Source organism: Phoxinus phoxinus (genome assembly GCF_949152265.1).
Source record: "Phoxinus phoxinus genome assembly, chromosome: 13".
Taxonomy (NCBI): Eukaryota; Metazoa; Chordata; class Actinopteri; order Cypriniformes; family Leuciscidae; genus Phoxinus; species Phoxinus phoxinus.
Window position 1 is genome coordinate 11,368,344 of NC_136888.1, and position 26,714 is coordinate 11,395,057.

At 38.6% G+C, this 26,714-nt stretch overlaps 1 protein-coding gene across 2 annotated transcripts in view; it reads left to right on the forward strand.

Annotated features, from left to right (window-relative positions):
• Nucleotides 1-24,052, forward strand: part of akap6 (A kinase (PRKA) anchor protein 6) — a 154,825-nt gene extending 130,773 nt beyond the window's left edge. For both annotated transcript variants that reach the window (XM_079632660.1, XM_079632661.1), the window contains 5 exons: nt 2,581-2,835; nt 14,321-14,536; nt 16,837-19,866; nt 21,029-21,148; nt 23,064-24,052. In XM_079632660.1, coding sequence (XP_079488786.1) covers nt 2,581-2,835; nt 14,321-14,536; nt 16,837-19,866; nt 21,029-21,148; nt 23,064-23,105 — 3,663 coding nt within the window. In that variant the 3' untranslated portion in view covers nt 23,106-24,052. The remainder of the gene's footprint in view (nt 1-2,580; nt 2,836-14,320; nt 14,537-16,836; nt 19,867-21,028; nt 21,149-23,063) is intronic.
• Nucleotides 24,053-26,714: the final 2,662 nt, after the last annotated feature.

The window sequence follows — 26,714 nt, forward strand, 5'->3', positions numbered from 1 at the left end:
AGACCATTCTCTGAAGTATTCTGCTTATGAAGAATTTATGATTGCAAACTGTTCCCGAACAAAATAAAGTGGCAATAAATTCCTGTTTTTTTGCCGTGTGACCCTCCAAGGGCATTGACTTCACCTCCCACTGAGACATTTGTTACTCAGAGAAAACAATGGCTGTATCTGGATTCCATTGATGCCCGTCAAATAATCTGTATTCAGATGAGTGGAAAGGACAGGGAAATAAAATGAGAGAGAGAGGAATAAACGGTGGCAGTAGAGAGATTCTCCTCTCTGTTCATGAAACTGGACTTTTTGGGCCTGATTGAATTAAATAGTTCATATTACACACTTTTATAGCACTTTTAATGACATGTCCCATCCTCTCTGCGACCCGCAGAATTAAACAAGCTGTTTTTGTACTGTACCTATGTTACGTTTATATGTAAATTTGTATTATGATTTCATAATAATTCATTAGGGCGGGTAAGTTGCTGAATACAGAATGGGCATTAATATGTAAATGTGGGAAGTTATATCCAAATAGTTTCCCCCCTCCCATAAATTTCCAGATTTTTTTAATGATGTTTACATAATCCTACGGTTTCTTAATGTTTCCTAGATTTTACATTTGTTTCTTTTATGTCCGCTAAAGTAATCCAATAAGCAATTTAAATAAGCATGACATATCCAGTTTTTCTTACAGTATATCACCTCTTAAAATGTATTAGAATATTGTCTTAAATGGTGAATTCAACATGAAATGGCATTTGCAACCCATTTAACCCATTCTAAAATGTGATGTTTTTTCAAATGAGACAAGGAGGAACAAAATGTACACACTGGATGTGTTAATAAGATTTTTTTTATGTTTTTGAAAGAAATCTGTTATGCTCACCAAGGCTGAATTTATTTGATGAAAATAGTAATATTGTTAAATATTATTGCTAAATCAAAAAGTTCAGCATCATTACTCCAGTCTTGTCCCATGACCCTTCAGAAAGCATTCTAATATGACGACTTGCTGCTCAAGAAACATTCCCTATTATTATCAATGTTGAAAAATAAGCAGTTTTTGCTGCTTTATGTTTGTGGAAACCGTGATAGATTTTTCAAGATTCCTTGATGAATAGAAAGTTCAAAAGAACAGAATTTATTTGAAATATAAATCTTTTTTTTTAACAATCTGCAAGTCTTACTTTCAATTTTGTTCAATTTCATGGTTAAAAGTGTCTCTTTATGACAGGTGGTTGAAGGGGTTAAAAAAGTAAGAGCGATTGGTGTTGTCAGCCGAAAAGGAAAGTAGTTTCAGATGAGGAGTAAGTTATTACATTTTAAAAACGGCACGTTTTCACACTCTATGACCGCTAATGTCTCATAAAAATCACTATGAGATCTGATTTTGCCTCAGTCAGCCCAGCAGAAAACCTCAACATTTGTTTTCGGCCAGAAGAACCCATTTTCTCATTAAAGCTAAAATGTCCCTTATCACTAAGTTGAACCGTCCATTTCCATTGCTGTTAACACTTTGCTGACAGGAGAGGAACACAGATGTGTTAATAAAGGCCGGTCATGGGAGGAAGATGCAGGCTGGATGTGTGTGGCCAAACCCTGAGAACTTAATTGATGCTGTATGCTGAAATAGCCACTTCATTGCTGCGTCATAATCACATCTGTTTCCATTCCAGCTTCCCGACACACGGCACACATAAAGGAAAGACAATTACAGCAGCCAGTGTGTGTATTAATTGGATAATGGTGTGTATTGTGCTTGCAATTGCCATCTCAGTATACAAGGTTCAACCTGTCTCTAAAAACTGCGATTCCCAGGCAGGTGGGAATACACACACACGCACACACACACACACAGGGAGTCTGCAGCTCAGCATGGTTCTCGCTTCTCTTGCTGTCAGTCGGAGAAAATTGTTCAGCGGAGCCCATTTCTAAAATCATTGGTGTGTTTTTTGCTGCTGATTGTTTGCTATTCAACAAACATTTGAATGTTGCTCTAAAATGGCACTTTGTGCGATGAGATTTTAACCCCTTCAGACTCATCATGAAACTGCCTGTTATCAGACACTCCAGGCGTGCAGCAGCGGTGTGGATACAGCAGTCATCACCACATCTCTCTTCTTGATTAAACCCCAAACATATGAGTTGCGTATAAAGCAGTTCAGTGCATTTAAGTTGTTCTAGCCTGATGTGTGTGTTCGTATGTTTAGTGGATCAACACTTTGCATTGTTACCATAGTTTAAATGTGGTATTTGTGGAAAGACCATAGTAAACTCATGCACCTTAAAGTCATGAAATGGTGTGATAAAATAAATTATATTTGCAATAAAATATATTTTCCTTGCACTTAAACAACTAGTTGTAATCACTCCCCACAAACAAAATGTACCTAATTTTTATTTTGTAGTCCTTTATTTTATTTTAGTTCCTTTTTTTATTTTGTATATATATATATATATTTTATGCATCATAATACCATGTTACTACAGTAAAATGGGTATATAAAATATGGTGAATTGGGCTGTCCTGTCATGTTTGTTTCTTGGATGTGCTTGTGTGACACCTCTGTTTGTGTCTATCAGAAAACCCTGGCGGAGCATGTGGAGCCCAGTGTGGGCCAGCGGAGTCAGCGTGAACTTCTGTCTCCAGACACCAATAGGATGGTGACCCAGCTGGAGAGCCGGATAAAGGAGTTAAAGAGCTGGCTGAGAGAAACCGAGCTCTTCATCTTCAATCTGAATCTCAGACCAGACGCACAACAATGTGAGAGCAGCACGCAGGACACTGATGACCCACAACACGACCCGCAAGCCACCAAACAGCTGCAGCACTTCAAGGTGAGCATGAAGAAGAGCTGCGTCTATGTAGAGTTTACCTCAGGTTTGTCATGTCATGGCTGTTGGTCATTTTTACTACAGGTTTAAATCCTTTGGCGTTAAAGCTGCCCTTTCTGCTTTACTAAGTGTCACCAAATGGCATTTCAAAAAATTACAAATGTTCTCAGACAGGTGTCCCAAACACTACCCATTGATTGAACTTAGCATGGCTGTGTTGTAAGACAACATCAAAGAAGGAACCAACATAAACAATGGAAACGTCAAACAGCTAATTTCCATACATCGTATATATGGTGATGAATAAATTAAAAATTCTAGCCAATAATTTAACATAGGTCAGTCTCACATCCTGAAGTGCCTCAACTTTCTTGATTTTACATTGCATCACTAATGATAGGTCGATATAATTTCTGCTATTAATATTTTCTTTTTAATGCGTTAAAATTGTTTAACACGATTAACTCTTTCCCCGCCAGCGATGTTTATAAAAGTTGCCAGCCACCACCAGCGGTTTTGATAATTTTCACAAAACTTTCATGGCCCCCAGAATATTTTGTTGTATGAATATCTGAACATGCAATATATCTAAAGAAAGAACAGACGTTATTTTACATATGCATATTACATTTGCTATTGCTTGTTTCTGGATCTTATAAGCATGGCATGTGCTTTGATCAGGAGATTTAGTACTCTTTCAGAAGATGTGTCATAGCGCCCCCTAGTGTGTAACAGTGAAAACACGGAAACGTGGACATTTTCGTGTTTGGCGGGGAAATCGTTTTTTTTCTTTCTTCTTCCTGATGTAGCCGTGTAAATTTCAAAGCCTATTAAATGTTAAAAATGGTGGCTTTTCAATTATGCTATGATGTTGAATGGCTATAATTACTCATTTCATTCACAGAAAAATCTAATTAATAGAGACATCAGACACCAATAGCAGTATTGTTATTGCTGATATTGGCCTTCATTCAAGGTACTTGGTAAAAAAAAATTGCCATTAAACATTTAAAATATACAGTCTTTGTTGTTTCTACAAATAATTTTTTTATTTAGTGCAAATATATACTACCGTAGTCTAAAAATAAATGGTAAAGTTTAATGTTAAGTGCAATAAATCACGATTAATTACAGAAAAATGTGTGATTAGTTGGTTAATTGATTGACAGCAAGAAGGGTCAGAGCAGTATAAAGTATACTTAAAGTTGTGGAGGATAAGAGTTTATTAAGTTATTCATATTATTATATTTAATTTCCATTTCCAGACATGCAGAGAGCTTTAGTTTTTCGATTTGTAATTCCCTAATTTACAATGATTTACAAAAGTTTACGCATCTCCTATCGCTTGCGTTTTCCCTCATTACATTTTTTGTACATATCAAAAAGAGCGTAGTTCTCTCGGCTCAGTTTTACCATTTACCACACATTTTACTATTTTTAAATCTGTTCCACAGAATTCCATGGCATAATTTCCGCGGCCATATGAACGGGCATTAGCCATCGAAAAACCTATATTGGTCGAGCACTACATATCAGTACCTAGCATAACACCTGCTGAGACACATTTGCTGAGACTTTGCTTTTTCAGAGCAGCTTTCACTAAACCATAATGCACACTTAAACTAGAATACATGACGGCATCATGTCAGGTAGTCTGGGTGTATAGCATATACACAAAAATGAAACTGCTTAGTCAAACTGCACAGGAGAGAACCGCTCTCTAAAAAAACAACCTGCTTCGCTTGATCCGTGCTCCTTTAATAAATACAGGGCAAAAAGCACACATCAAATCCCCTGACTGAAAATCCATATGAAATAATTATTTGAGTTAAAATCCTGAGAAACAGCTTGGAGTATTAATCAAGACGTGTCAAAACACAGGTAGTGGAGCTGATTACATCCACCTGCTGAGTGACAAACATAAGTGAGGAAAAGCTTTAAATATACACAGAGCTAAATGATCAGGAGCGGGGAAATACGGCTCACTTTCTCCTTTGATCAAATGACATGCAGCCAAAAAGGCTCACATTGATTTCTCAGGGATAATCCAGAGAAAATAGCAATACAGTGATTGGAAATATTGGTAAGTGCGATTTATATGGACTCTGCCATTGCACTACATGGAAAGAATGAGAAAGGAGGATAATTACATGGATCTGTTTTTTTTTCGTCTGCTTTTGAAGTATGAATTGGCTAACTGACGTGACTTGGCGTGATCACAGAGCACTTGAAAAGCATCAGCGGGAGAGCTGAGATCTACAGTACACCTCTCTAAATCTCTGAAACAGCACCGTTCTCGTCTCTGTCCACAGTGCAGCCATACTTAAAGTGCCATGTACTTAAAAGCAGCATGAAATGGCGTTTGCAGCCTGTTTTACTTCTGTAATCGGACAGTTTTGTGAGTGAAAACTGTATTTGATATGAAAAATGTAAGCAGGGACTTGATTGGAAAATCTACCAATCTAGTTTTCTTATAATAATAATTGTTTAAATGATAATAATAATAATAATAATAATATGTGTATCAAGGTTTGGCAAACATTCAACACTTTAATAAATAAATAAAACAAATACAAAAATGAAAGTATAAGCCAGCAGCCCCTCGCGGACGACTGCTGGCCACACAAAACAGAAATAAAACACAAAATAAAATCAGGCCTGTTCCTCTCTCGATCTCCACTGTCGTCGCTTCTCCTTTTATGCCTCCGCTCCTCCGTGAGAGATACGAGACCGGTGCGTCGCGCTGGTGTCGCTCATCAGTAATCACCCCACCGGTCTCGCGCCGTTCTCTCACGTCCCTCGACCTCGTCCTGCTCGCCACAATATGATTTTTATTAAAGGGATAGTTGATCATTTACTCACCCTCAAGTTGTGGGCGGGAGTCAAAGTAGTCCCATTGAAATTTTATTTGAATTCAATTAATTGAAATTGAATTCAATTCTTCAAAATATCTTCCTTTGTATTCAGCAGAACAAATACATTTATAGAGGTTTGGAACAACTTGGGGGTTAGTAAATTACATTTTTGGGTCAACTATCCCTTTAATATTATTATTAACGTATTTATTTATTTACAAATACCTACATATAATACAAATAGCATGCACTTTTTCTGCATTTATTACCTCTGTATTATTATCATATAATAGTCATGTATTTGAAACCATTAAAACCAGTAACCAACTCTAGGTAGTGGGTGACAGAGATTTTACCATAGATAAGAGACTGTTAGTTATTAAGATTCTTTGTGTGTGTGTGGCCGACTGCTGTAATCTGACATGTTATGATAGTTGTTTACTGTTTCGGAAAGGGTCAAGGGTTTGAGATTACCCCAGAAACTCAGCATTTAGTGATTTTGATAAATTTGATAAAAAATATTGTGTTTTAATTGAACATCAGTTTTGGCAGTTTAAGAGTTTATCTATGCAAGTAAAATCTATATGTAGTGCCTCACGGCTGGAGCGTGTCTGTTCAGTGTAGATTCCTGATGCCAATAAAAGGCTGAAAGGATGTGTAAAGGGAGAGATAGTGAGACACTTCGTTATGAGTAACAGGTATGGTCACCCTTTAAAATGTCATCATAAAAATGTCTGTCTTCCACTGAATAAAAAGCATTAAGTTCTTTACTTGCTAGGGGGAGTGGAGTGTCTAAAATTAGACTCTATTGTATCTTAACCTTCACTGGTCAGGCGGTTCAGAGTAGTTGGCTGCCAATTTCACTTCTTTCATTAATAACTGTCTTTCCTTTAATAGTGTGCCTCAATGATATTAAAACCCGAGGGTTGGACTTGGAGGAGACATGACGGGATCCGCATGCCAACTTTGGTCATTAGTTAACAATCGTTTTAGTTACAGAATTCATTGTATCCTGAGCTGGAAGTCTGAAAAGTTGTTATTTCTATAAATATAAGAAATGAATGATTTTACTCATCAGGGATGAATATTTCTGTTTCAAATGATTGCTGAAATTTTTTTTTGTATCATGTGTCCACAAAACACAGCACAATGCTTTTCAACATTGATGGTAATAAGCGTATTAGAATGGTTTCTGAAGGAACATGTGACACTGAAGACTGGAGTAATGATCATCACAGGAATAAATGACATTTCAAAAATATATTCAAATAGAATTATATTATTTAAAATTTTAATATATAATGCATTATAGCGTTATGTGAGAGAATTCATTATAGATGGTGGATGGATAGGAGAGAAATCTGTATATGTTCAATATATTATGTATATACATATTTTACTCAACCTGATTATAATGAAAAGTAATGAAGTTAATTAATTCAATCCAGTAAATAGTTCAAAATGGACTTAACTTTACTCAACATTGTGAGTTATGTATTTTTATGTTTAGAGTTTTTTTTTGTTAACTTAAAAAAATCGCTCCTCCCAAAAAATGACATGATTTGAGGTATCATTCCTTTCTGTGGCATAAACTGTGTGGGATTTATTCTCTTTTGGGGTCACTAACCTCGAGTATTGAGCCATAGTGAGACTCGATGGTGGACACACCACTAATAACCGTACTAGATCTTCTTCTTTGTCTTAGCTATTATTGTCTTTTCAGTGATTGCTGTCGAGCAGCGCCAAGAGCCCTTTCAAAAACACCTCCAACTCCAAACCACGTTCCTATTAAAGGAATTTCACAGGAGAATTAGACTAAATGGAAGCCAGACTGAATATCTGCGGCAGCATTCGAGTCAGAGTCCATCTCCACGTCTGCCCGGCACCTTTGATCAGCTTGCCGCAGCGTGGGGCCCCGGGGCCTCATCCTCCGGGTCCCGTCTGCCTGATTGAATGTGACGGCGCAGATATAATATCAATACTTTCTCCATGATTAGGAATAAGGAACTCCTGTTCTTTTGGCAAGTGCTAACCGCATTAAGCCAGTTCTGGGACGGGCGCGCGAGAGCGCCAAACGCAGAGTTAGTGTCTCATCAGCTAGTAATGGGGAGCAGACAGGTGACAGGCCTGTTCATTACACACACAATCGACTGGCCGCACACACACACAGATGCATAGAGTCGTATTTTTCATTATACATCCATGCCGCTTGCTTTCATTTACAGGCGCTAATGAGAAAATGTCCCCATTGATGGCAATGTTATCACTTTGCTGCCATTTGTTTGCTTTAGCACGGTAAAGAGGACGTCTGCCGTTCGTAACACATTAGTCTCATTTTGAAAACACTGTCAGTTTTTTTTTTGTCTTAAAGGGAAAAATAATTAAAAATAAGCATCCTTTGACAACAAGCTTTATGGAAGGTCACTGACAGCCCGACTCAAACCAATGCATTTCCGTCTCGGGTAATTTAGACGTATTTGAAATAACGAACACGTCAAGCAGAATGCAAAACAGGATCCTTCATCATGATCACGTTTTTCCTGTATAATATGACTAGCGTCAGTCTGCTGACATCGAGTTTTGTCTTGCTTGAAGGTTGGTTAAGTTTGCTTTTATTGTCTATCCACTCACTGCGGTACTATTTCTCTCTATTAGAGCGTCGGGATCGAGGCCTCGACTGACAGGCGTTGATGAAACTCGAGCAGGCCGGAGCCGAGGGGACGTGTCTGGGAACAAATGGCCGACATGAATTCATTATACTCATTTGCGATAACAAGTGCTTGTGGTTTTAATTGACTTAATCAACAAATAGAATTAATCAGAGATTTCTAATTAATGATAATTGATTGAATATCCACTGGGTCACTGTCAGAGCTCCGTTCCCGTGTCCTTGCCGTCACTGTAGGGGATTTGGGGCTCCGCTCCTCAATCTCGCCTAGATTAATTGAAAATGTTAAAATTGCCGCGGCTGTAAAGAGCGGAATGAAGTGTGCGCTCGTTTTTCCCGGCGGAGAACGAGAAACAAATACCCCCGAAACCGAAAGAGCAGAGCCTGTCGTCTGGCTTTTTTTGTGTTAATCCTCCGCAAAGCACGTCAGCGCCGGTGCACGCGTCATTTAAACTCTCCTCGCGCTTAAGTCGCACTGCACAAAAAAAAAAAAAAAAAATGTCAGAATATCATAAGGCTTAGATTTTAATGAAATTAAGTGGGAGGGAGAGATGGGGAATTGGAGTTTAAAGGCTTTAGGCTGCGTCTGGATGGAGGCATGGTCTGTTCTCATTTTGTGCTGAATAAAGAGATAAGCAGTTTTTTGGAGGAACACTCTGGGGAGGTCTGTGTAATACACATGCATCTTCACGGCTCGGCTCTCCGCCTCAGGTGTGATTACAGACTCTGATAGCGAGAGACCTGTAGATTAATACTGTACACCAGATGGATTTAGCCACACGATAACAGCCAGGGGAGTGAGACGAGAGAGAATAGTCGTACCGTCATTCTGAAGATTGTGTTGGCGCCTAAGCACGTCGTGAGACGGCTGATCCTCTGATAGCTTTATTAAACAGCACCTGATAGATGATCCACCCGTGATGTTGTCTGTTCTTACAGTGGATGGACAACTGAAGGGTGGCTATGTATGTTTTGTTCCTCAAAATACTCCCCACGGATCATTTTCGGTTCTGAAGCACAATGTGAAGTGGACACAAACAGTGCAGCAACTTTTTTTACAGTGATTTCTTAACATCTAAATTTGCCTTTTAAGTAGTTTTGATTTCATTATTTTGCACTCATTATTTTATTTTAGTTTTAGTATTTACTTTTTAGGCTGCCAAAGTTCATGTCTTAAAGTTGAATTTCTCTTCACAGTCTTATTGCTGTCTAGTGACATTTTTATAGTTAATTAATGCAGGTTGGGTGTAAAGTTTTATACTTTGTATATAGAATGTATTAAAGACTAAAATGACTAATAATTGATTATTTATAGTAATTCATCAAATTAGTTAATTATGTAATTTTTTTGGAGTCATGAACATATATTTTAGTTTATAGTTGTTTATCCAAGTTATGTTCTTATTTAGTTTCCATTTTAGTTTGAGTTAATTGCATTTTAATTTGAGTTAATTAGTTCATTAGTCTAATTGTTGGCTATTTAAGGTTCCCAAGCAATGTAGTAACTTACCGCTTTCCATATTTACAGTCACAGTTGTGCATGTATCTGCATTTTACAGCTTTGAGTCGGAGCTACAAATGAGATCATATTTGACATATTGTAAGGGTTTCGAGTTTTAACACGTTTTAATTTGCATAGCATCTCAGATCGTTTGTTCTTGAGAGAATTAGATGAGAAATGTTTGCGTTCATATGGACTTTTTGAGACATTGTTGAAATCTGTTCTGAAACTGGAGTCGCATTGCAGTCTAGGAGAAACAATTGAGATACTTTTCATTTGTGATTTTTCTTTCACAATATGCTGTTCTGTCTCTCTCTGTCTACCTCTTTCAGTGTTTTGATATCTGACTGAGGCACCAGGGCCCGCTGGCCCCCTGCCAGCGCTTCAGTCTCAGTGCTGGTTTGTGGCTCTGAAATGGAGTCATTGTGTGGACTCACATACTGGAGGAAAAACAGCCTACTCACTGCACCGTGTGTTTGAAAAAGCTTTTTAGCAAATATTGGCCTACTATACTGCATGGTTCCTCTTCCTCAATAAGACTCAATCAGTTTATGAGAACCTGTAATGCAGAAACAGTGTCATTTTTCTAAAACCTCAATGTGGCATAAAGTACATGCAGTGAGTGATGTAGTCTCACGTTTTGAGCTATTTTATCTGAGGGGGCCTGTGGTATCGATCGAACACAGTCATCTGTATTTAATTGACATATCTGAAGGGTGAAGTTACAGTAGGTTAAGGACTGAGTCTGTTGGATTCTATTGGAATCAGGTGTGGTTCATATTGCTACATATTCTGATCAAGAAATTCTCACTTAGACTGGAAAACTGACATGGATTTAGAGCCATCACTAACAATTGTATTGGTAATCTACTTATCTGTCTGTTATTTGACGATTAATCGAGTAATTGTATCTTTTTTGGTAAAAAAAAAAATAGACCTAAGTGAACAATAACCATTAAAATACAGTAATTACATTTACATTACATTTATGCATTTGGCAGACGCTTTTATCCAAAGGGACTTACATTGCATTTCAAAGTACACATTTACATTCTTATCAGTTCTTGTATAATTATCAGTATAATAACAATGAGGCAATAATAATTGGTTCAGAAAAAATATGAAAAGCAAGTAATCATGGTTTTGTTGAACAACACTGTTAAGATGCTTAATGCAATATACATAATATAAACATAATCAACGTATGTACATTATGTGGGTGCTAACAACCGTTTGATTGCTGTTGTTACACTTTACAGCATGATCAAATCCTTGATTAATATTGTCCAAACAACATTCATGTCCACTTTATCTTTAATATTAGGCCACTTCTTTATGATAGAAATGCTACAACCAATAACGTAATTTCTTAAACATGTGGACATCAAAACATGTAAATTCAGTGCAAGGGTTTAGTACTGCCACTAACGACTACTTTTCTAATGACTAATCTTTCGACAAATTTTTCGATTAGTCGACTAATTTAAAAAAATTATTTAATTGTGTCCATTTGATTTTGAACTCAACTGAAGGGTCAAAAACATTATGTATTAACAATATAAGCATGAATATCTTAGCATGTTATTTGTCATATTGTCTTTCCAGTAATGTTTAACAAAAATGTATTAATTTTATTCTGAATTATAATAGTCTATTAATAGTCTATTATTTACTTTTTTTAAGTAAAAATATCTAAAAGTCCCTAAAACAAGCTTTGCTGTGTATGATATTGAGTCATGTTTAGATTGTATCTTTAATACGAGTGTATTTTCTCTTACTGCACTGACTAAGTTTTATTTAGTACGGTAATAAAGTAAAAAAAGAAAAGTAATAAACATCTGCGAGTGCAGTAAGACAAAATACACTCGTATTACTTCTTTTACTTTGTTACTAAATAAAACTCTGCCAGTGCAGTGAGACAAAATACACTTATATTAAAGAGGCAATCTATGAAAACAAGTCTTCATATATTATGCAGGGCTGCTTCTCAAGTAAACATCTTGTTTGAACTATTTTAAGATGTTTTGGCTGAATTCTCAGTCTTGTCTATTAACGTGTGGTGAATTCCTGCTAACGTATACCGGTAGTTGCCAAATAAAATAGTCTATTTCACTTAGTTTTTGTATTTTTTTGTGGGCAGAATTCATCACATGTTCGGTGGGCATTTATCAGAGGCTGAACAATATCTACAAGTCATGTGCCTGCCTACTGTGTCCGAGAAAATGTCAAACAACGACAAGCTATTTTATTATAAGATATTTGCATGCCTTTAAGAAGCCAGGGCACCACATTTCCCAGAGACCGTCCACCGTTAAAACAAAGTGTGCATTTGAGTGTCAGTTTTCCATCTCCTCACACGTTTCTATCTGTCAAAGTTTCAACTCTTGGGCATGATAACTCTATCACAGCATGTTTGCTCCTCGGCCTCCTCTCCGGCATGCCGCCATTGAATTTTACAGTCTCATTACCTGTTTAAAAGACACGGGAGAGGGAAATATGCTAAAACAGAGGAGCGAAGCACTCCGGGAAAAATAAAATCCAATTTAAATGTAATGGTGAAATGTAATGGTGTTTAATATTTATTGAAAAATGTACAGAAAATGTAAGGCGGTGCTTTTCGAGGCTGGTGGGATTTGCATAAATTGTTCTCTGAATGTTTTCGTCCCACACCGCACATGGAGTAGCAGCGTCTCTTCGCAAAGCTGCCGCTGCATATTTAAAAGGGGTTTTGGTGCAGGTGAGAGACCGCCAGAATACCTGCAACCCTTCCGAAGCGTGGTGTTGTCGTCTTTGGGAGAGTCTATATGCTCTGGCGGTTTCATTAAACAAGTGTCATAGCTGGACACTGAAGCATGGGAGTGCAGCTTTGGCCTTTAAATATTTAATTCTGTCGTGTTTATAGGGAGAGGGGGATGTGATTTACACGCTCCTGACAGGCTGAATTGTTGCGGAGACCTCATCAAGCGCACGGGAGTCTCTCTTTCTCTCTCAGTGTCAGTTTCTCTCTCTCTCTCTTCATTCACTATGTTCATTCATGGCTCTGAGGTGCAGTGAGTTCACATGCATGACTAGCAATAAACCCCATGTTGTAGTTGTGGCAAATGTTGGAGAATAGTTTGTTAAAAGTCTTTTTTTAGTGGTGAGGTTGTAGCTCAGTATCTGTAGCAAGGTGTTTTTTTCACTATGTCTGTCCCTTTGTATTGTGTATGAATGATACACAAGAATAAACACACTTTGTTAGAATGGATCTCTCCATTTCTCAAGTAACTTTGGGAAGACAGATTCATTTTAGCGATTCATTTCATTTTACTCAATGGATTGGCTACCAAAAAATAATTCACTGATTAATTTTTAGTTATCAAATGAATCAAGTGTTCCCAGAAGTCCTTGCACAGCATTTATTTAGGGTTTTTTTTGTGTAAAAAACAAAAACCTATATAGCTTTTTATATATTTGTTTGTATTTTTTTTTTTTTTTATCAGTTATGTTTTTATATAGCTTTTTATCAATGTTTTTTTAAATAAATTATGGTTGGTATGGTGTTTTTATTTATTAATTATTATTAACACTCTAAAAAATGCTGGGTTCTTTCAACCCATGTTTGAGTCAAATGTGGACAAACCCAACCTTTGTTTTTTTTTTTCAACCAAAGGTTGGGTTTTTTCATATTTGACCCAAACATGATTTGAAACAACCAGACATTTTTAGAGTGTAGGTTTGTCTTTTTCAGCTTTTAATCAATACTTCTTGTATTAATTTCTATCAATGAGAGTGTTCTTAGTTTTATTTTTATTTTTATTTACTTTTTATAAAATATTTTTGTATGAATTTACGTATATAAATTTGTGTTTTTGGTTTAATTATTTTGTGTATTTAGCTTTATGCTTTCACTGTAAATGATATCAGTGTTTCTGTTTTATGCCAGATAATTACAGATAAACATAATTAATTTATATAATCTCGTATAACTGAAACCTATTGCTCCCTTTAAGGGATAGTTCACCCAAAAATTACATCATTAATTACTCATCCTCATATCGTTCCAAACCCTTAAGACCTTTGTTTATATTCAGAACACAAATTAAGATATTTTTGATGAAATCCGAGAGATAAACGAAGGTCGTAAAGGTTTGGATCGACATGAGGATGAGTAATTAATGACAGAATTAACATTTTTGGGTGAAATAACCCTTTAAGTACCTTCAGTTTACTTTGTGACTTCTTGTATAGCTAACTACTTTTTCAAATGACATACTTGACTGTAGTTTTAAAATAGCTTGTAGCTCCAAGCTCAGCTTCAAAGTTAAGCTTTTAGAGTTGCGTTGTGCTTCCTGTTCTTTCGTAAAACTCTGGCATTAACATAATGAACCTTGCCCCCTTAACCTGATGACAGGGATGTTTAACCCTGTTTACTAACACAATCCATGAGTGTTTGAGAAGACTGTCCCGCTCCTGTCTCTGCAGGCTCTGTGCATGGAGGTGCGGGGCAGACGCAAGGGCATTTCCTCCGTGCTGAGGCTCTGTCAGAGGCTGCTGGATGGGCCTGAACAGCAGAGCTCAGAGGCAGAGCACCAGTCACTGCAGCTGCTGCAGGTCAACCTGGAGAGACGCTGGGAGGCCATCGTCATGCAGGTCCTTCAGTGGCAGACCAGACTGAAACGCTCGCTGGGCAGAGACCAGGTCACATATGCTTTACACTACAGTCACAAGTAAACAAGAGAACATATGTATTGTGAATATAAACAGGGTAGTGCTGTCTGAGATCCACGCTGTGGACGGTTTAATTGTGTTAGTGGTGGAGTGGCATAACTGTGTACCGCATACTATTTTCTGTTTACTTTATATTATTTTTAAAAAGCAGTTGTATGCTCCGTTTGCATTATTTAGCATCTAATTCACTAAAGGAATTATGCAAATTGGTGCAAACAACATTGGGAATTTTTTCTTGCAAATACACACAAATGCCTCTTTTAATTAAACAAAATGGTTTACTACCAGTTTTCCATAACGCTAAAAAAGGTGCAGTCTGTAAGTAATTTGTGTAATTTAAATATGCATGGCAGAGTGCTATAGCAGCGCAAATAGCGTAAAGTGGCCATAACGGTTTTGTGAATTAATCTCAGTTTGTGAGCAGTATGCAATGAAAAACAATAGTATGCTATGTTGTTGTTACATGACCTTACTATGTTGGATGTTTAATTCAACAACTGTGCGTCCATCATGACGTAAATATTTTGCAGTGTTTAGTATAAAAATCTCTCTTCAGTCCATCTAAATATTTTGTCAATAAGGAGATGTTAAAATCTGTTGACTCTGGATCCTAATGCAACCATTATAATTCAACATACGGATATGAATTTGTATTTTATTCAACCCATTGGAATCAGCTCTTTGAAGATCTCCTTATATGTTGCTCTGGTCAAAGAAAGCTGCCCAAGCCAATGTTAAGCAGAAATACAGTAGTACCAATAATATAGTGCAGCACTGCTGGAACAGTGTAATAAGAATGATGAATAAGGCAGGGAAAGTGGCCACATATTATTCTTGAATACACAGAGTAAGGGGACAGTGGCTAGATGCGCTCCCCAGATACTCACTGTACTGTGAACTCAATCGATTACAAATGGTGCCAGAAGTAACTGACTGTTCTTAATGTATATTGAGTAACCCGTAGCAATGAAATAACTTGATCTTGTGTCCCTATCCTGCACTGAAAGGGAGGAAGTAGTCTTATAAAACATGTGCACATACCGTGTTCACCGCAGTATAAAAAGACTTCCCATCCTGAAAACGGAACCCTTAACTAGTCTCTTATTGTATGTGTGGGACCGTTACAGTTCGTGTTAAACAGGGGAGTGGGCCAAGGGCTAGACTTCGCCTTTTGTCATGTAGATGTTGTGCATTCCTGCATGGCAGCAGCAGGGCTCTGGGGAGGCTGCGTGCTTCACACAGAAAAGCCCAGCAACCTGTTTGTGAACGTCCACTCACTTACACGGGGAAGACAAATTACTCCCCCCTCTCTCAGCTTGACCTTGCGGGACTGAAGTGCAATTTCACTTTTTTGCGGGTGTAGAATAAAGGAAAAGAAAAATAATAATAGGTAGAGTTTGTTTTTGTGAATACAGTACACTTTGTGAGATGATGAAATAGCTGACTGTTGAATGCTTCAGGAGGCCTTGCTCACAACAAGTCTTGCGTCTGAAAAAAAAAAATCCAATCGTTACACTTTTAGCGGGATTTTTTTTCTTTAGAAAATCAAGAATTCAGTTTGAAGGTCAACATAATGGTTTTTAAGTTAACTTTCATCCACTCTGAAGGGAGTGGTAAACCGGTGAAAGAGCAACAGTTAAAAGGAAAAAAAAGGTTTCAAAAGAGCTTTAATTGACACCGTCAAGTTATTATATGATTCCACACTCAAGTTTAACAGACTAGCAGAGACATTCAGAAATGTTCAGGCCATACTGGACCGTCTTGTTTAACTTGGCAAAATGACTTTTGTAATGGTGTAGCTAAAGGTTATAATTAGTCTATCTGATTAAAATGTTATGTGCTGCAATCGGGGTGCAAATGTTAGCTGAGGCAGCTTATTGAAATAATTTTTATTTGATTAGACTGATTGATTGTTCTCACAGTTGAGGGTTTTTATCATGCACTAGCAATCCAAGCTTGTGCATTAGTATTTTCCTCATCAGCAAAAAGAGAATAAACAGAAATCAAATAAAAATTCATTTTATGGGATATATGACATACAAAGCAAGTGTTAGATTTGCCAGTTTATTAGATTAATGAGATAAAGAGGATCATATAAATAGACTCTTCCTGCTTGAACAAGAAGCAAAGCAATTTGTGTAATTATGTGCTGCGCTGAATACCCATATCTAAGCAAAAATGTATTTGTCCCAGATTAATTTTGCATTTGATTTAATTAAAAGTCCAATTGAGAATTTCTTTGCCCCTGACATTTTTTTCTCCCCCTACAGGTCCCTGGGAACCTCATTGAGCCTTCGCTTATGGACCTCCATGGGCTGACGGAAGACTCTTGGGAGTGGGACGAGATGGACATGACTATCTGCAATCTGGAGACACAGGACTGTGAAGATGAGCAAAATCCTGGATCTAAATCACACCTTAATTCCCCAAAGGAGCCTTTGAATCTCACCGAGTCATGCCCAAATGATATACGGTGCGGAGCAGCCTTGAGCACAGCAGAGACGAATGCCTCATCTTCCTGTGTTTATCAGGTGTACAGTCTGCATAATGTTGAACTCTACCAACAACCCCAATATAATCACAAATCATCTTTATCCAAAGTCCAGCCGTCACTGTTGAAGAGCCTGAGCATGGATTCCTCATTTTCCTCGGCTGAATCTCTACCTGATATCTTAGGAGACCTGTTGAAGGGGAAGCACGAGCTGCTATCGAATTCAGCCAAGAGATCAGAGAGCGAAAGTGGGATAGTTAGTGAAGGGGACACGGAGACCACAGGTAACTCTGAGATGTGCCTGCTGTTCCAGAGTGATGATCCAAAAGTTTGCGTTACTCTCACCCCTCCAACCACAGAAGATTCACTCGATGGAGACAGAGTCTCAGATGAAGACATAGACAGAGTTTTGGAGCGTGCCAACAAGTGTGCAGCATATGTTGATAGTCTTAGCACTGGGAAGAAAGACCAGAGATTGCATATCATGAGAAAGAAAAGAGAAGATGGTGGAGAAAACAGGAAGAAACACCACATGAAGATCCTTGCCAATGACCTTGAACTAAGCCAAGAGGCTAATGACAAAAATCTCAACATGAGCAGAGATGACGAGAGGGTGACTACACACCAAAAGCTCCAAAAGGAGTTTGCACAGCTCTCCCAGGGGTCTTCCCTTGACTCCCTTTATGCAGTAGGAGAATTATTCCCATCAAGCAAAGAGACACTAACTCGTAGCACTTCACTGGAAAGTTGGCTTGCTCCATGTAAGAGCACAGAGGACGCAGGTAGTAAGGAAAGTCTGAGGGACATTGGATCGACTGTGGAGCCCACAGGAGAACTCAGCAGAAGAACTCTGGAGCTTCTGAAACGCCTTGAGAACATCCAAAGCCCTCTTGCTCTGAAGATGACACGTAGCGTCTCTGACGTAACGCTCCAGAGCAGCTCGCTGTGGCGTGGGTCACGCTCAGCTGGCGCTCCCTCCTCCATTAACGAGAGCTCAGCAGCCTCCCTGACAGAGCTGAGCAGCACAGAGGACTTGTCCGTGGCATCCGAGGACCTAGCCGTGCAAATGAACCGCTGCGCTGCTGCTGAATCAAATGCGTCCTTCCGCAAACATTGCCGCAGCCAGCAACAAACCGACGAGACTGACGCGAGCATCAGTATGGTTGTCAACGTTTCCTGCACTTCAGCCTGTACTGACGACGAGGAAGACAGCGATCTTCTCTCCAGCTCCACTCTGACGCTCACCGAAGAGGAGCTTGGTATTAAAGACGATGACTCTAGTGTAACCTCAGAGGAAGAATACACTGAAAGTTCATTCACTCTCGGGTTGGATTATATAAAGGGTGAGTTTCAAAGCTGGATAAAGCCTAGATCTCAGAGTAGAGAGAAAAATGAGGCAGATCTAGTGGATGAACTGCAGTGTGGCACCCTGTCTAGAGACATCCTGTCACCCATTAAGACTACTAACGATCGGCAATTTCTCAGCCGGTCTGCGCTGAAACTCTTGGAAGCCAACACTAATGCTAAAAACGAGAGCCTCAAGCAACACGAGGTGGACGGAAACCGCCGGGACGCCACCAGGAGCTATATCAGCCGCTTCGTGGATGACATGGAAAACGGCAATGTCGAGAGCTCTCACATCAAAGGGAAGGATGAAGACGACGAGCTGCTGAGAGAAGAGGGAAGTCTGCTAACCAAGAAAGGGGAATCATTTAAAGGCTCTATCAATGACGTCAAAAGCAATATGTTGACCGCCACCTCGCCATCCTCATGCGAACAGAGCTTGAGCTCCCTGGAAGGACAGTTAAAAGGTGAGCTGCCCTGTCACAATTCCCGCCGTCCCTCCCCCACCATCTCTCCCGTAGAGGAGTGCTCGGGGTTAGCCGCTCACGCTCACAGCCGACAGAAGCAGCTTGCTGCCTTTCTGAATGATGTCCACGAAAACCATCAAGAAAGCTCTTCAGAGAGCTGCAGTCACCCTGCTTTCATGTCTGAAGAGGCCAAGAGTGACAACGTCCATGACTTTGTGATGGAGATCATTGACATGACATCTGTGGCCCTGAAGACCAAAGAGATGCAGGGAGAGCAGCCGACGGAGGTATGTAGCCCAGCGTCTGTATCTCAGATCAGAGAGAAGGTCCTCGAGCACTCCCATCGGCTTATTCATTTGCGGAAGGGCGACTTCTACTCCTATCTGTCGCTGTCCTCGCATGATAGCGACTGCGGAGAGGTCAGCACCTGTGCGGAGGACAAGAGCAGCTCCCCGATCCTTTCGAGCACGCCAGATATCCGTGACGAAGAGCCGCTCTTCGAGGCCTGCACAGAGGAAGTGTACCTGGGTCCTCCTCTCTGTTACAGCATGTCCATTAGCAAACGGCCCACGAGACACAAACTAATAGAGCCCCTCGGTCTCCTGAGCCCAGCACCTTCATCGGGTTGCGATGAATACCAAAACGCACATGGTATTTCTCAAGGAAGTGTAGCTGGTAGCCAGTCAGAGTGCCATAATGAGGCGCCTTATCTTAATCCTTTACCATGTGAAACCCCAATAGATACTGTTGAATGTTTTGCAGATACTAAAATGCTTGAATCCAATATTTCCCCTGTAATGACTAAGATAAGAGTCTCTTGCTCCACTACAAATCCTTTAAAAGAGGTTGGCAGCCTTTATATTAATCCCAAAATTAACTGTCCGCTGATAAGGAAGACTGATAGCGATGAAAGGGCTCCTGCTTCACAGTTGATGAAACAGAAGAACGTCGGGAAAGGGCGCCGCTCTCTACAGGAAGCCAAGTCGACTCATAAACAGGTGTGTTTCGACATTACACCGTGCTCTATCTGCTTGTAATGAGAGCGGTGTGCGTTTCTGCTGAATTCATCTCATTGACTAAATATTTAAGAGGGGATTTTTATTCATTCTCTCACCCCTCCCCTGCGCTTTTCCCCTGAAGTGCTAATGGAAGAAGGATTTGCAGGCGTAGATTTAAAATTTTAAGGTCTACAGAACAGAATAATCATAATCAGTCAGATTATATTATGATTCATAAGCAAGAATGCGGCGAGGATCATTACTTAATTTCATGACTGAATTAGCATGTATTTGTGTTCTTTTTAAGTAGTTTTCTATTTCATATGCAAACTTCTCCCAGCTTGGTTCCAACTCTGTCTGCAAATCCTATGTTTGACCTTATATCAGGCAAATTAAGTTCCTACTTTCCAGATAATTATTGAGACTGAAAACACAGAATTCATTTGACTTAAGTCATCAATTGAATTTCAATGTTTTACTCATAAGGACATATTGATTTCATAAAAATGGCTGGATGGTTTTGTATGAAAACAGAAAGGGATCTAGTCTTCATCTTTTGTTAACATCCATACTGTATCTCTCTCTCTCTCTCTCTCTCTCTCTCTCTCTCTCTCTCTCTCTCTCTCTCTCTCTCTCTCTCTCTCTCTCTCTCTCTCTCTCTCTCTCTCTCTTCCTCTTCTTTTCTGATGTGAATAGTGTCAAATAAGAATTATAACAACAGTGCAAATGGAGAAAACAGTAATATTTAGGGTGATGATTTTTATTGTTCAAATATTAATTTTTTTTATTTAGAACATTTTTAGCAAATTAAAACTGTTTTCTCAAATTTTCAATTTCAAATTAGTGTACTTTATTGGTGTGCATTTCATTGTCAAATCATTTGTGCCAAATAAGTAATAAAAGATCAAATCAAGACATTTTTAGGTCGACCTGTGTGTAAACACTTTTCCAATGGAAGATGATGCAAATGTTATTTTCATTTAGTGACTCTATTGGCACAGAAATACAAGCTTCACCATTAAAAGTACTATAAATTAAATGACATTAAATTAAATTCTAAAAAGTGTAGTGTAAAGAAAGAAACACATTTCACAAAACAAGAAATGTTCAAAAAGGAATCAATTGTGGAAGTAGCATTTCTCTTTTGCTCTGTGTCTTTCAGCTGGCAAGGTCAGAGAGCATCAGTGGTGTTGTGGAGGGCTGCAGGGCTCAGATCAGCGGTCCACAGACAGATAGCTCATCTATAGGAAGGAGTAGAGTCAGCAGCAGGCCTCAGGTCAAGGTAGGTGCTATAGGACTCGCTTCAACACACACAACCTCTCCCTCCCGGCCACTTCCACCACACCGCTGAAAAACAGCCACGGGGTCTTTTCCACGTCAAGCGTTACATTGCAAACTACCCCATTTTCCAGTGCACTCCATACTGCACGCTAGCATGATTTATTAGTGGCGGGTTTTGAAATGAGCTTGTTTTGTGTTTTTCCCGTTGCTTGTCGGTTGTGAAATTCTGCTTGATAAAAACCCAAAGACTCACTTCCCAATGACGCAAATGCCCGGTCTGGACCGGCAGTGTTATGGTTTAAATTATAGGCCACTGTACTTTCTACATGATGACTACCTTACCAGTAAATTGGTTTGAAAAGCATTCATTACGTAACATGGTCTATACATCCAATGGGGTTAGAATTTGAATTGTCTTCTCATTTTTCCCAGTCTTCCTCTCTCACTGTCTCTTTCTCGGTCACTGCTGTGGCCTCATCAGCGCAGGGTTGAAATAATGAATGTCTGTTGGTCTGCAATCATTTCTCTTGATGAGAAGCATATACACCTGATGGAAAACTTAAAGAGAGCTGCTCTCTTAGTCTTCCGGCTGCAACAATATGCGACGCATTGTAATATGGTGGAATTAACAGATGACAAACACAAAACTGAGCGAGTACTGGGTTGGGCAAAATTTGATATGCAGAAAAAACATTGATATGAAAATGGAAGTTTTGGTATGTAACCACCACATACATAAATGATCAAATGATAACAGTTATATGATGCAAAAGGAAGGTCATCTTGAAGATTTTGAATAGTTGGTGGGTCGGACACATTTCAGCGAACGCCCGAGGCTCCAGGGACACGGTAAACGGCAGAGAGAACCAACTATCTGTCTCTACAGACACTATGATGTCAGCCCTGCGGTCATTGTGGGTTCAGTTCACACCACACTGTTAAATGTACCGCAGTGTCACATGACAGAGAAGACCTGGACCGAACAAACAAACAAACATACTAATCAAATGCAATGCTTTATTGTACAAATAACATATTGGTTCATGTTTCATTAGTTCATTATGTACCATATATCATAATGAAAACTCTATCTATCTATCTATATCTATCTATCTATCTACCTACCTTTCTATCTGTCTGTCTATCTATCTATCTATCTATCTATCTATCTATCTATCTATCTATCTATCTATCTATCTATCTATCTATCTGTCTGTCTGTCTGTCTGTCTGTCTCTGTCAATTCAAATTGAAAGCATATAAATGACTAGACTGTATATTATAGTATATTATACTATACTATAATATAGTATATATATATATACATACGATTTTTTATACTTTTTTTAAATGTAACTTTTTTGATCTGTTAAAGAAGTTTGTTATGAGCACTTACTCTAAAATGTAATGAATTACTAGTTACTAATTACATATTTAACTGTGTAATTAGATTACTTTACTAATTACTCTCAAAAGTATAGCATTTCTTATTACTAATTACTTTTTTAAATTCCATATCAGCCTCAACCAGTTGAACAATACAAGGATAGACACGAAACTGCTCTTTTAATCCTTTCAAATAAATAATATACAATTGCGTAAATTATTCTTGAACTGACCAAAGTATTAAAAGGGAGAAAGTCACATTAAATCATGCATTTGAACTATTGTTTTATGTAGAATTGTTCTATTGTCTATACACTATTTAATGAATTACATCAGAAGTAACTGTAATTCGATTACAGAAATCCCTTACTTTACTTGTTCAAGGGGAAAGTCATTTAATCACAGTAATGAACAACACCCAACACAGCCTATAAATCTGCGTCTGGATTTAAGATCTGTGAGTTAGCAGCAGTCACTGCAGTTTTACTTTGTAGTTACTAACAATGTGAATCTGTGTGTGTTTTTTTGCAGAGATTCTCTGGAAGTCTAGCCAGTCCTGTGTGTAAACCCTGACTGCGCTGGCGAAGGCTCTCTGAAGTCTCCAACACCACCTCTGGATGGTGACGTGGGGGTCTGGAACGGACACCTAACCGGATGTTAGTGCATGGGCCATTAGTCTGGCACTTTAGAGCTCTAAGTCCTTCATCCTCAGCACCCTCATCCTCTTCCTCCTGGCTGCTTTACTATTTACCTGTGACCTTTGCTGACCTTACCCCTTGCTGACCACCCCTCCAAGCCCCACTCTGGACTGAGCTACCTCACCAGTCTTCCACCATCTCGACCCTAACGCTTCAACACGGTAGACTACACACAAACCTCTGTCATATTCCTGATGATACTAGACCTGATCAGCCAGCTAGCGACATCTAAGCAGGCTCAAGTATTTGGTGCCTAAGCATAGAGGTATGTTACCTGAGGGTCGCCCCATGAATCAGTAATGTGGTCCTACTCAGCCTCGAATGAGACGTGACGTCATGGTCTCCGCACTCTAAGATCCCTCGTGTGGAGGTTACCAAACGGGCTTCACGTTCCTCTCTAGCCGAGTGACGTAACGCCACAGTTTCTATGCAACACGACGGTTGTGTGATGTTGTGTGGCATGTGATCATCTTTTGGCAGTTTGATGCGATACCGTTTTTTTTTTTTTTACTCCCTGAAAAACAAAGAAATGTATAAACATTTTGTGCCTTGCAGTTGCTACATTTTGTTAAACACTGCTTCACCTCATTGTGTGTCCTGCGATCGGTGAGAAAGCAGACGTGTGGCAAGGCTGGTAATGACGAATGGGCATCTGTAAATATGTGAACCGTACGTTCAAACCCTGGTGTATAATGATGTCATATTACTTCATGTTCGTGTTACTGTTTGTGTTACGTGACGTGGATAAATAGTTACTGTTAGACTGCATGGTGAACTATGTACAAGAAAACTTCCATAAATAAACATAATTTAATGACTTTATCACACATGCGGTTCTTTTCACACAGAATTAGTGAGACGGGCGAGGTTTTTACTGTTTTACTGTTTTTTTAAGTCACTTTTTACTATAGAGAATATTTCTAAAATCACACTAACTATAAGGTTTAAAGTATTAACTGATGATTTTTACTGTTATTGCCCAGCAAATCATATACAGTTCATTTGAACACATATTGACATATTTGCTTCTATTACGGGGCATGTTGTCACATGGTATGGGGTAAGTTGTCACAATGTGAACCTGCTATTTATCGACTGTTTATTTGATAAGGAAGTTGAATCAAGTTAAAACAAAAGTCTTCTGCAACATTTCGGCATTTAAAATTTATTATATCATAGCAATATGTATTATCATTTTATTTAGTACAATTTTAATAAAACATAACAAACAACTTTGGCTCAGAAATTATAATTAATAAACTGCATTAAATTACAACATTTTACAAATATAAATGTAACAACCTGATATTAATGAAAAATAGCGCTGTCCTGAACACTCATTTTTAGTATCATTTAAAAGTTTGGGGTTGGTAAGATTTTGTAATGTTTCTAAGAGAATGTCTCTTATGCTCACCAAGAATGCCTTTGATTAAAAATATATTTATATTGTGAAATATTATTACAATTTAAAAGAGCTACTTTCTTTTAAAATATATTTTAAATGTAATTTATTCCTGTGATGCAAAGCTGTATCTTCAGCTTCATTACTCCAGTCTTCAGTGTCACATGATCCTTCAGAAATTCTAATATGCCGATTTACTGCTCAAGAAACATTTCTTATTATAATCAGTTGAAACAGTTGTGCTGCTTAATTTTTTTATTTAATTTTTTTCAGGATGAATAGTAGGCTACATATTAAAAAGAAAAGTATTTATTTGAAATAACATTAGAAATGACTTTACCGTCTCTTTTGATCAATTTAATGCCTCCTGGCTATAAAAGTATTGATTTCTTTAAAAAATAAAAAAGTATCTGGTCACTAACTGTGGAACAGTAGTGCATATTTGACTTACTGTATGTCGATGTGAATAATGAAATAACCCCTGTGACAACTTGCCCCACTTTATGAAATACTGATTCATGCACATTAAGCATGCAGCTATAGAAATCTCAAACTCTTTTAACATAGCAACATACTGTAGATGACAGATTGTACGCGTCAGTTTTAAAGCCGAGTCTGAGCATTCCCTCAGACGTCAGCCGGTTATTTTTGTGGCTAATATGCTGTTTACAGGAAGTCCTGATGACTCTGAAGATTGCGTGATGGGCCCTCAGAGATTCAGATATACAGTGCCATCGGAACCTGTGGAACTCTTCGACAGCCAATCAAGCGCTCTCCTGATTGCGCCGCCGCCGCGGCCTGATGATAAGCTCTCTCCGTAATCGCCCATCGGCTCCTGCAGGATTGCGTGTTTGTTGATGATGAGTGCGTGCTTGCACCGGAACAAAATCAGTCGGTGGGAATGAAAGACTCGTGGAAGATGAGAAAGCGGTGCGCCTCTGGTTCCTTATAAAACGGAGTACATTATGTTTACTGTATCTCACCAAACCTGTCACGTTTCACCCCAAAAATCAACACATTTTCATGACAATTAAGCCCATTTTCAGAGAACACTGATCTTTTGTGTTTGCAGCAAACGTGGAAAAAAAGACTCCATGAGAACTAAATAAATGCAAAAATTGCACATATGCAATGAAAACCAGACACTGACCTCTTTAATCCCACAGACTCGCTATAAAGATTCCCTGTGTTGGTCCACGCTAGATCCATATTACATTTGAGCGGGAAAGTCACGTTAATATTTAAAATAAGGTTTTTGGCATTGGGCGATGGCATTGATAAATTAGGATGGAAATGAATTCTTACACTGTCTTCAAAACACTGCATGGTGAACAAATTATTCCCCCTTTTGCAATTAACAGGACATTTTTGTATGAAATGGAAATGGCTTTAAAGGTAGTAAAGGTCATGTGTATCGAACCATGGTGGCTTTGCAATTACAGCCAGTCAGAATGTTGATTTGGAGGCTTTGCCCAGGCATAGATGGAAAAATTAATAAGTTGAAGTCTCTTTGTTGAAAAGATCGCTGTTGATTATATGACATTATGTGACAAAGAAGACAAGTTGCGGGTGATTTTTTCCACATGAGTTTAAGTGGGATAAAAGAACTGGAGAACGACCTTCAAATGTCAGAAATGCCTTTTTAGTTTGGTGGACATGAACTGAAAACTTCATGCTCACTTTTGATACCGGCTGCGTGAAACGTGCAATTTCTTGCATTCGTAAAGATGCACGTGCAGGTTTACTGATGTCAAAAATTCACACATTTAAATTCAGCCAATTATCTTCATGTTTTGTCCTTTTGTATTATTCTTTAAAGCAAACAAGCACGGGTGTCATTGGAGGCTCAAGAGTTTCAGGCTCAACGGTGTCCGGAAGGTTTGATGTGAAGACGCTGTATTAAATGTGGCATGTCGCTATAACAGAGTTCTATATCTTGACAGGATGTCTATAGCCTACATCACTAGCTTTTATGTTTCAAAGTAATGATAGGCCTTTGAAAGACAGTGTGAAAAGCATCAGCGCTGCCCAGCTCAAGCCGAGACAACGCTAGTCAGATCTGCGCTGCCATGAGTATTTATA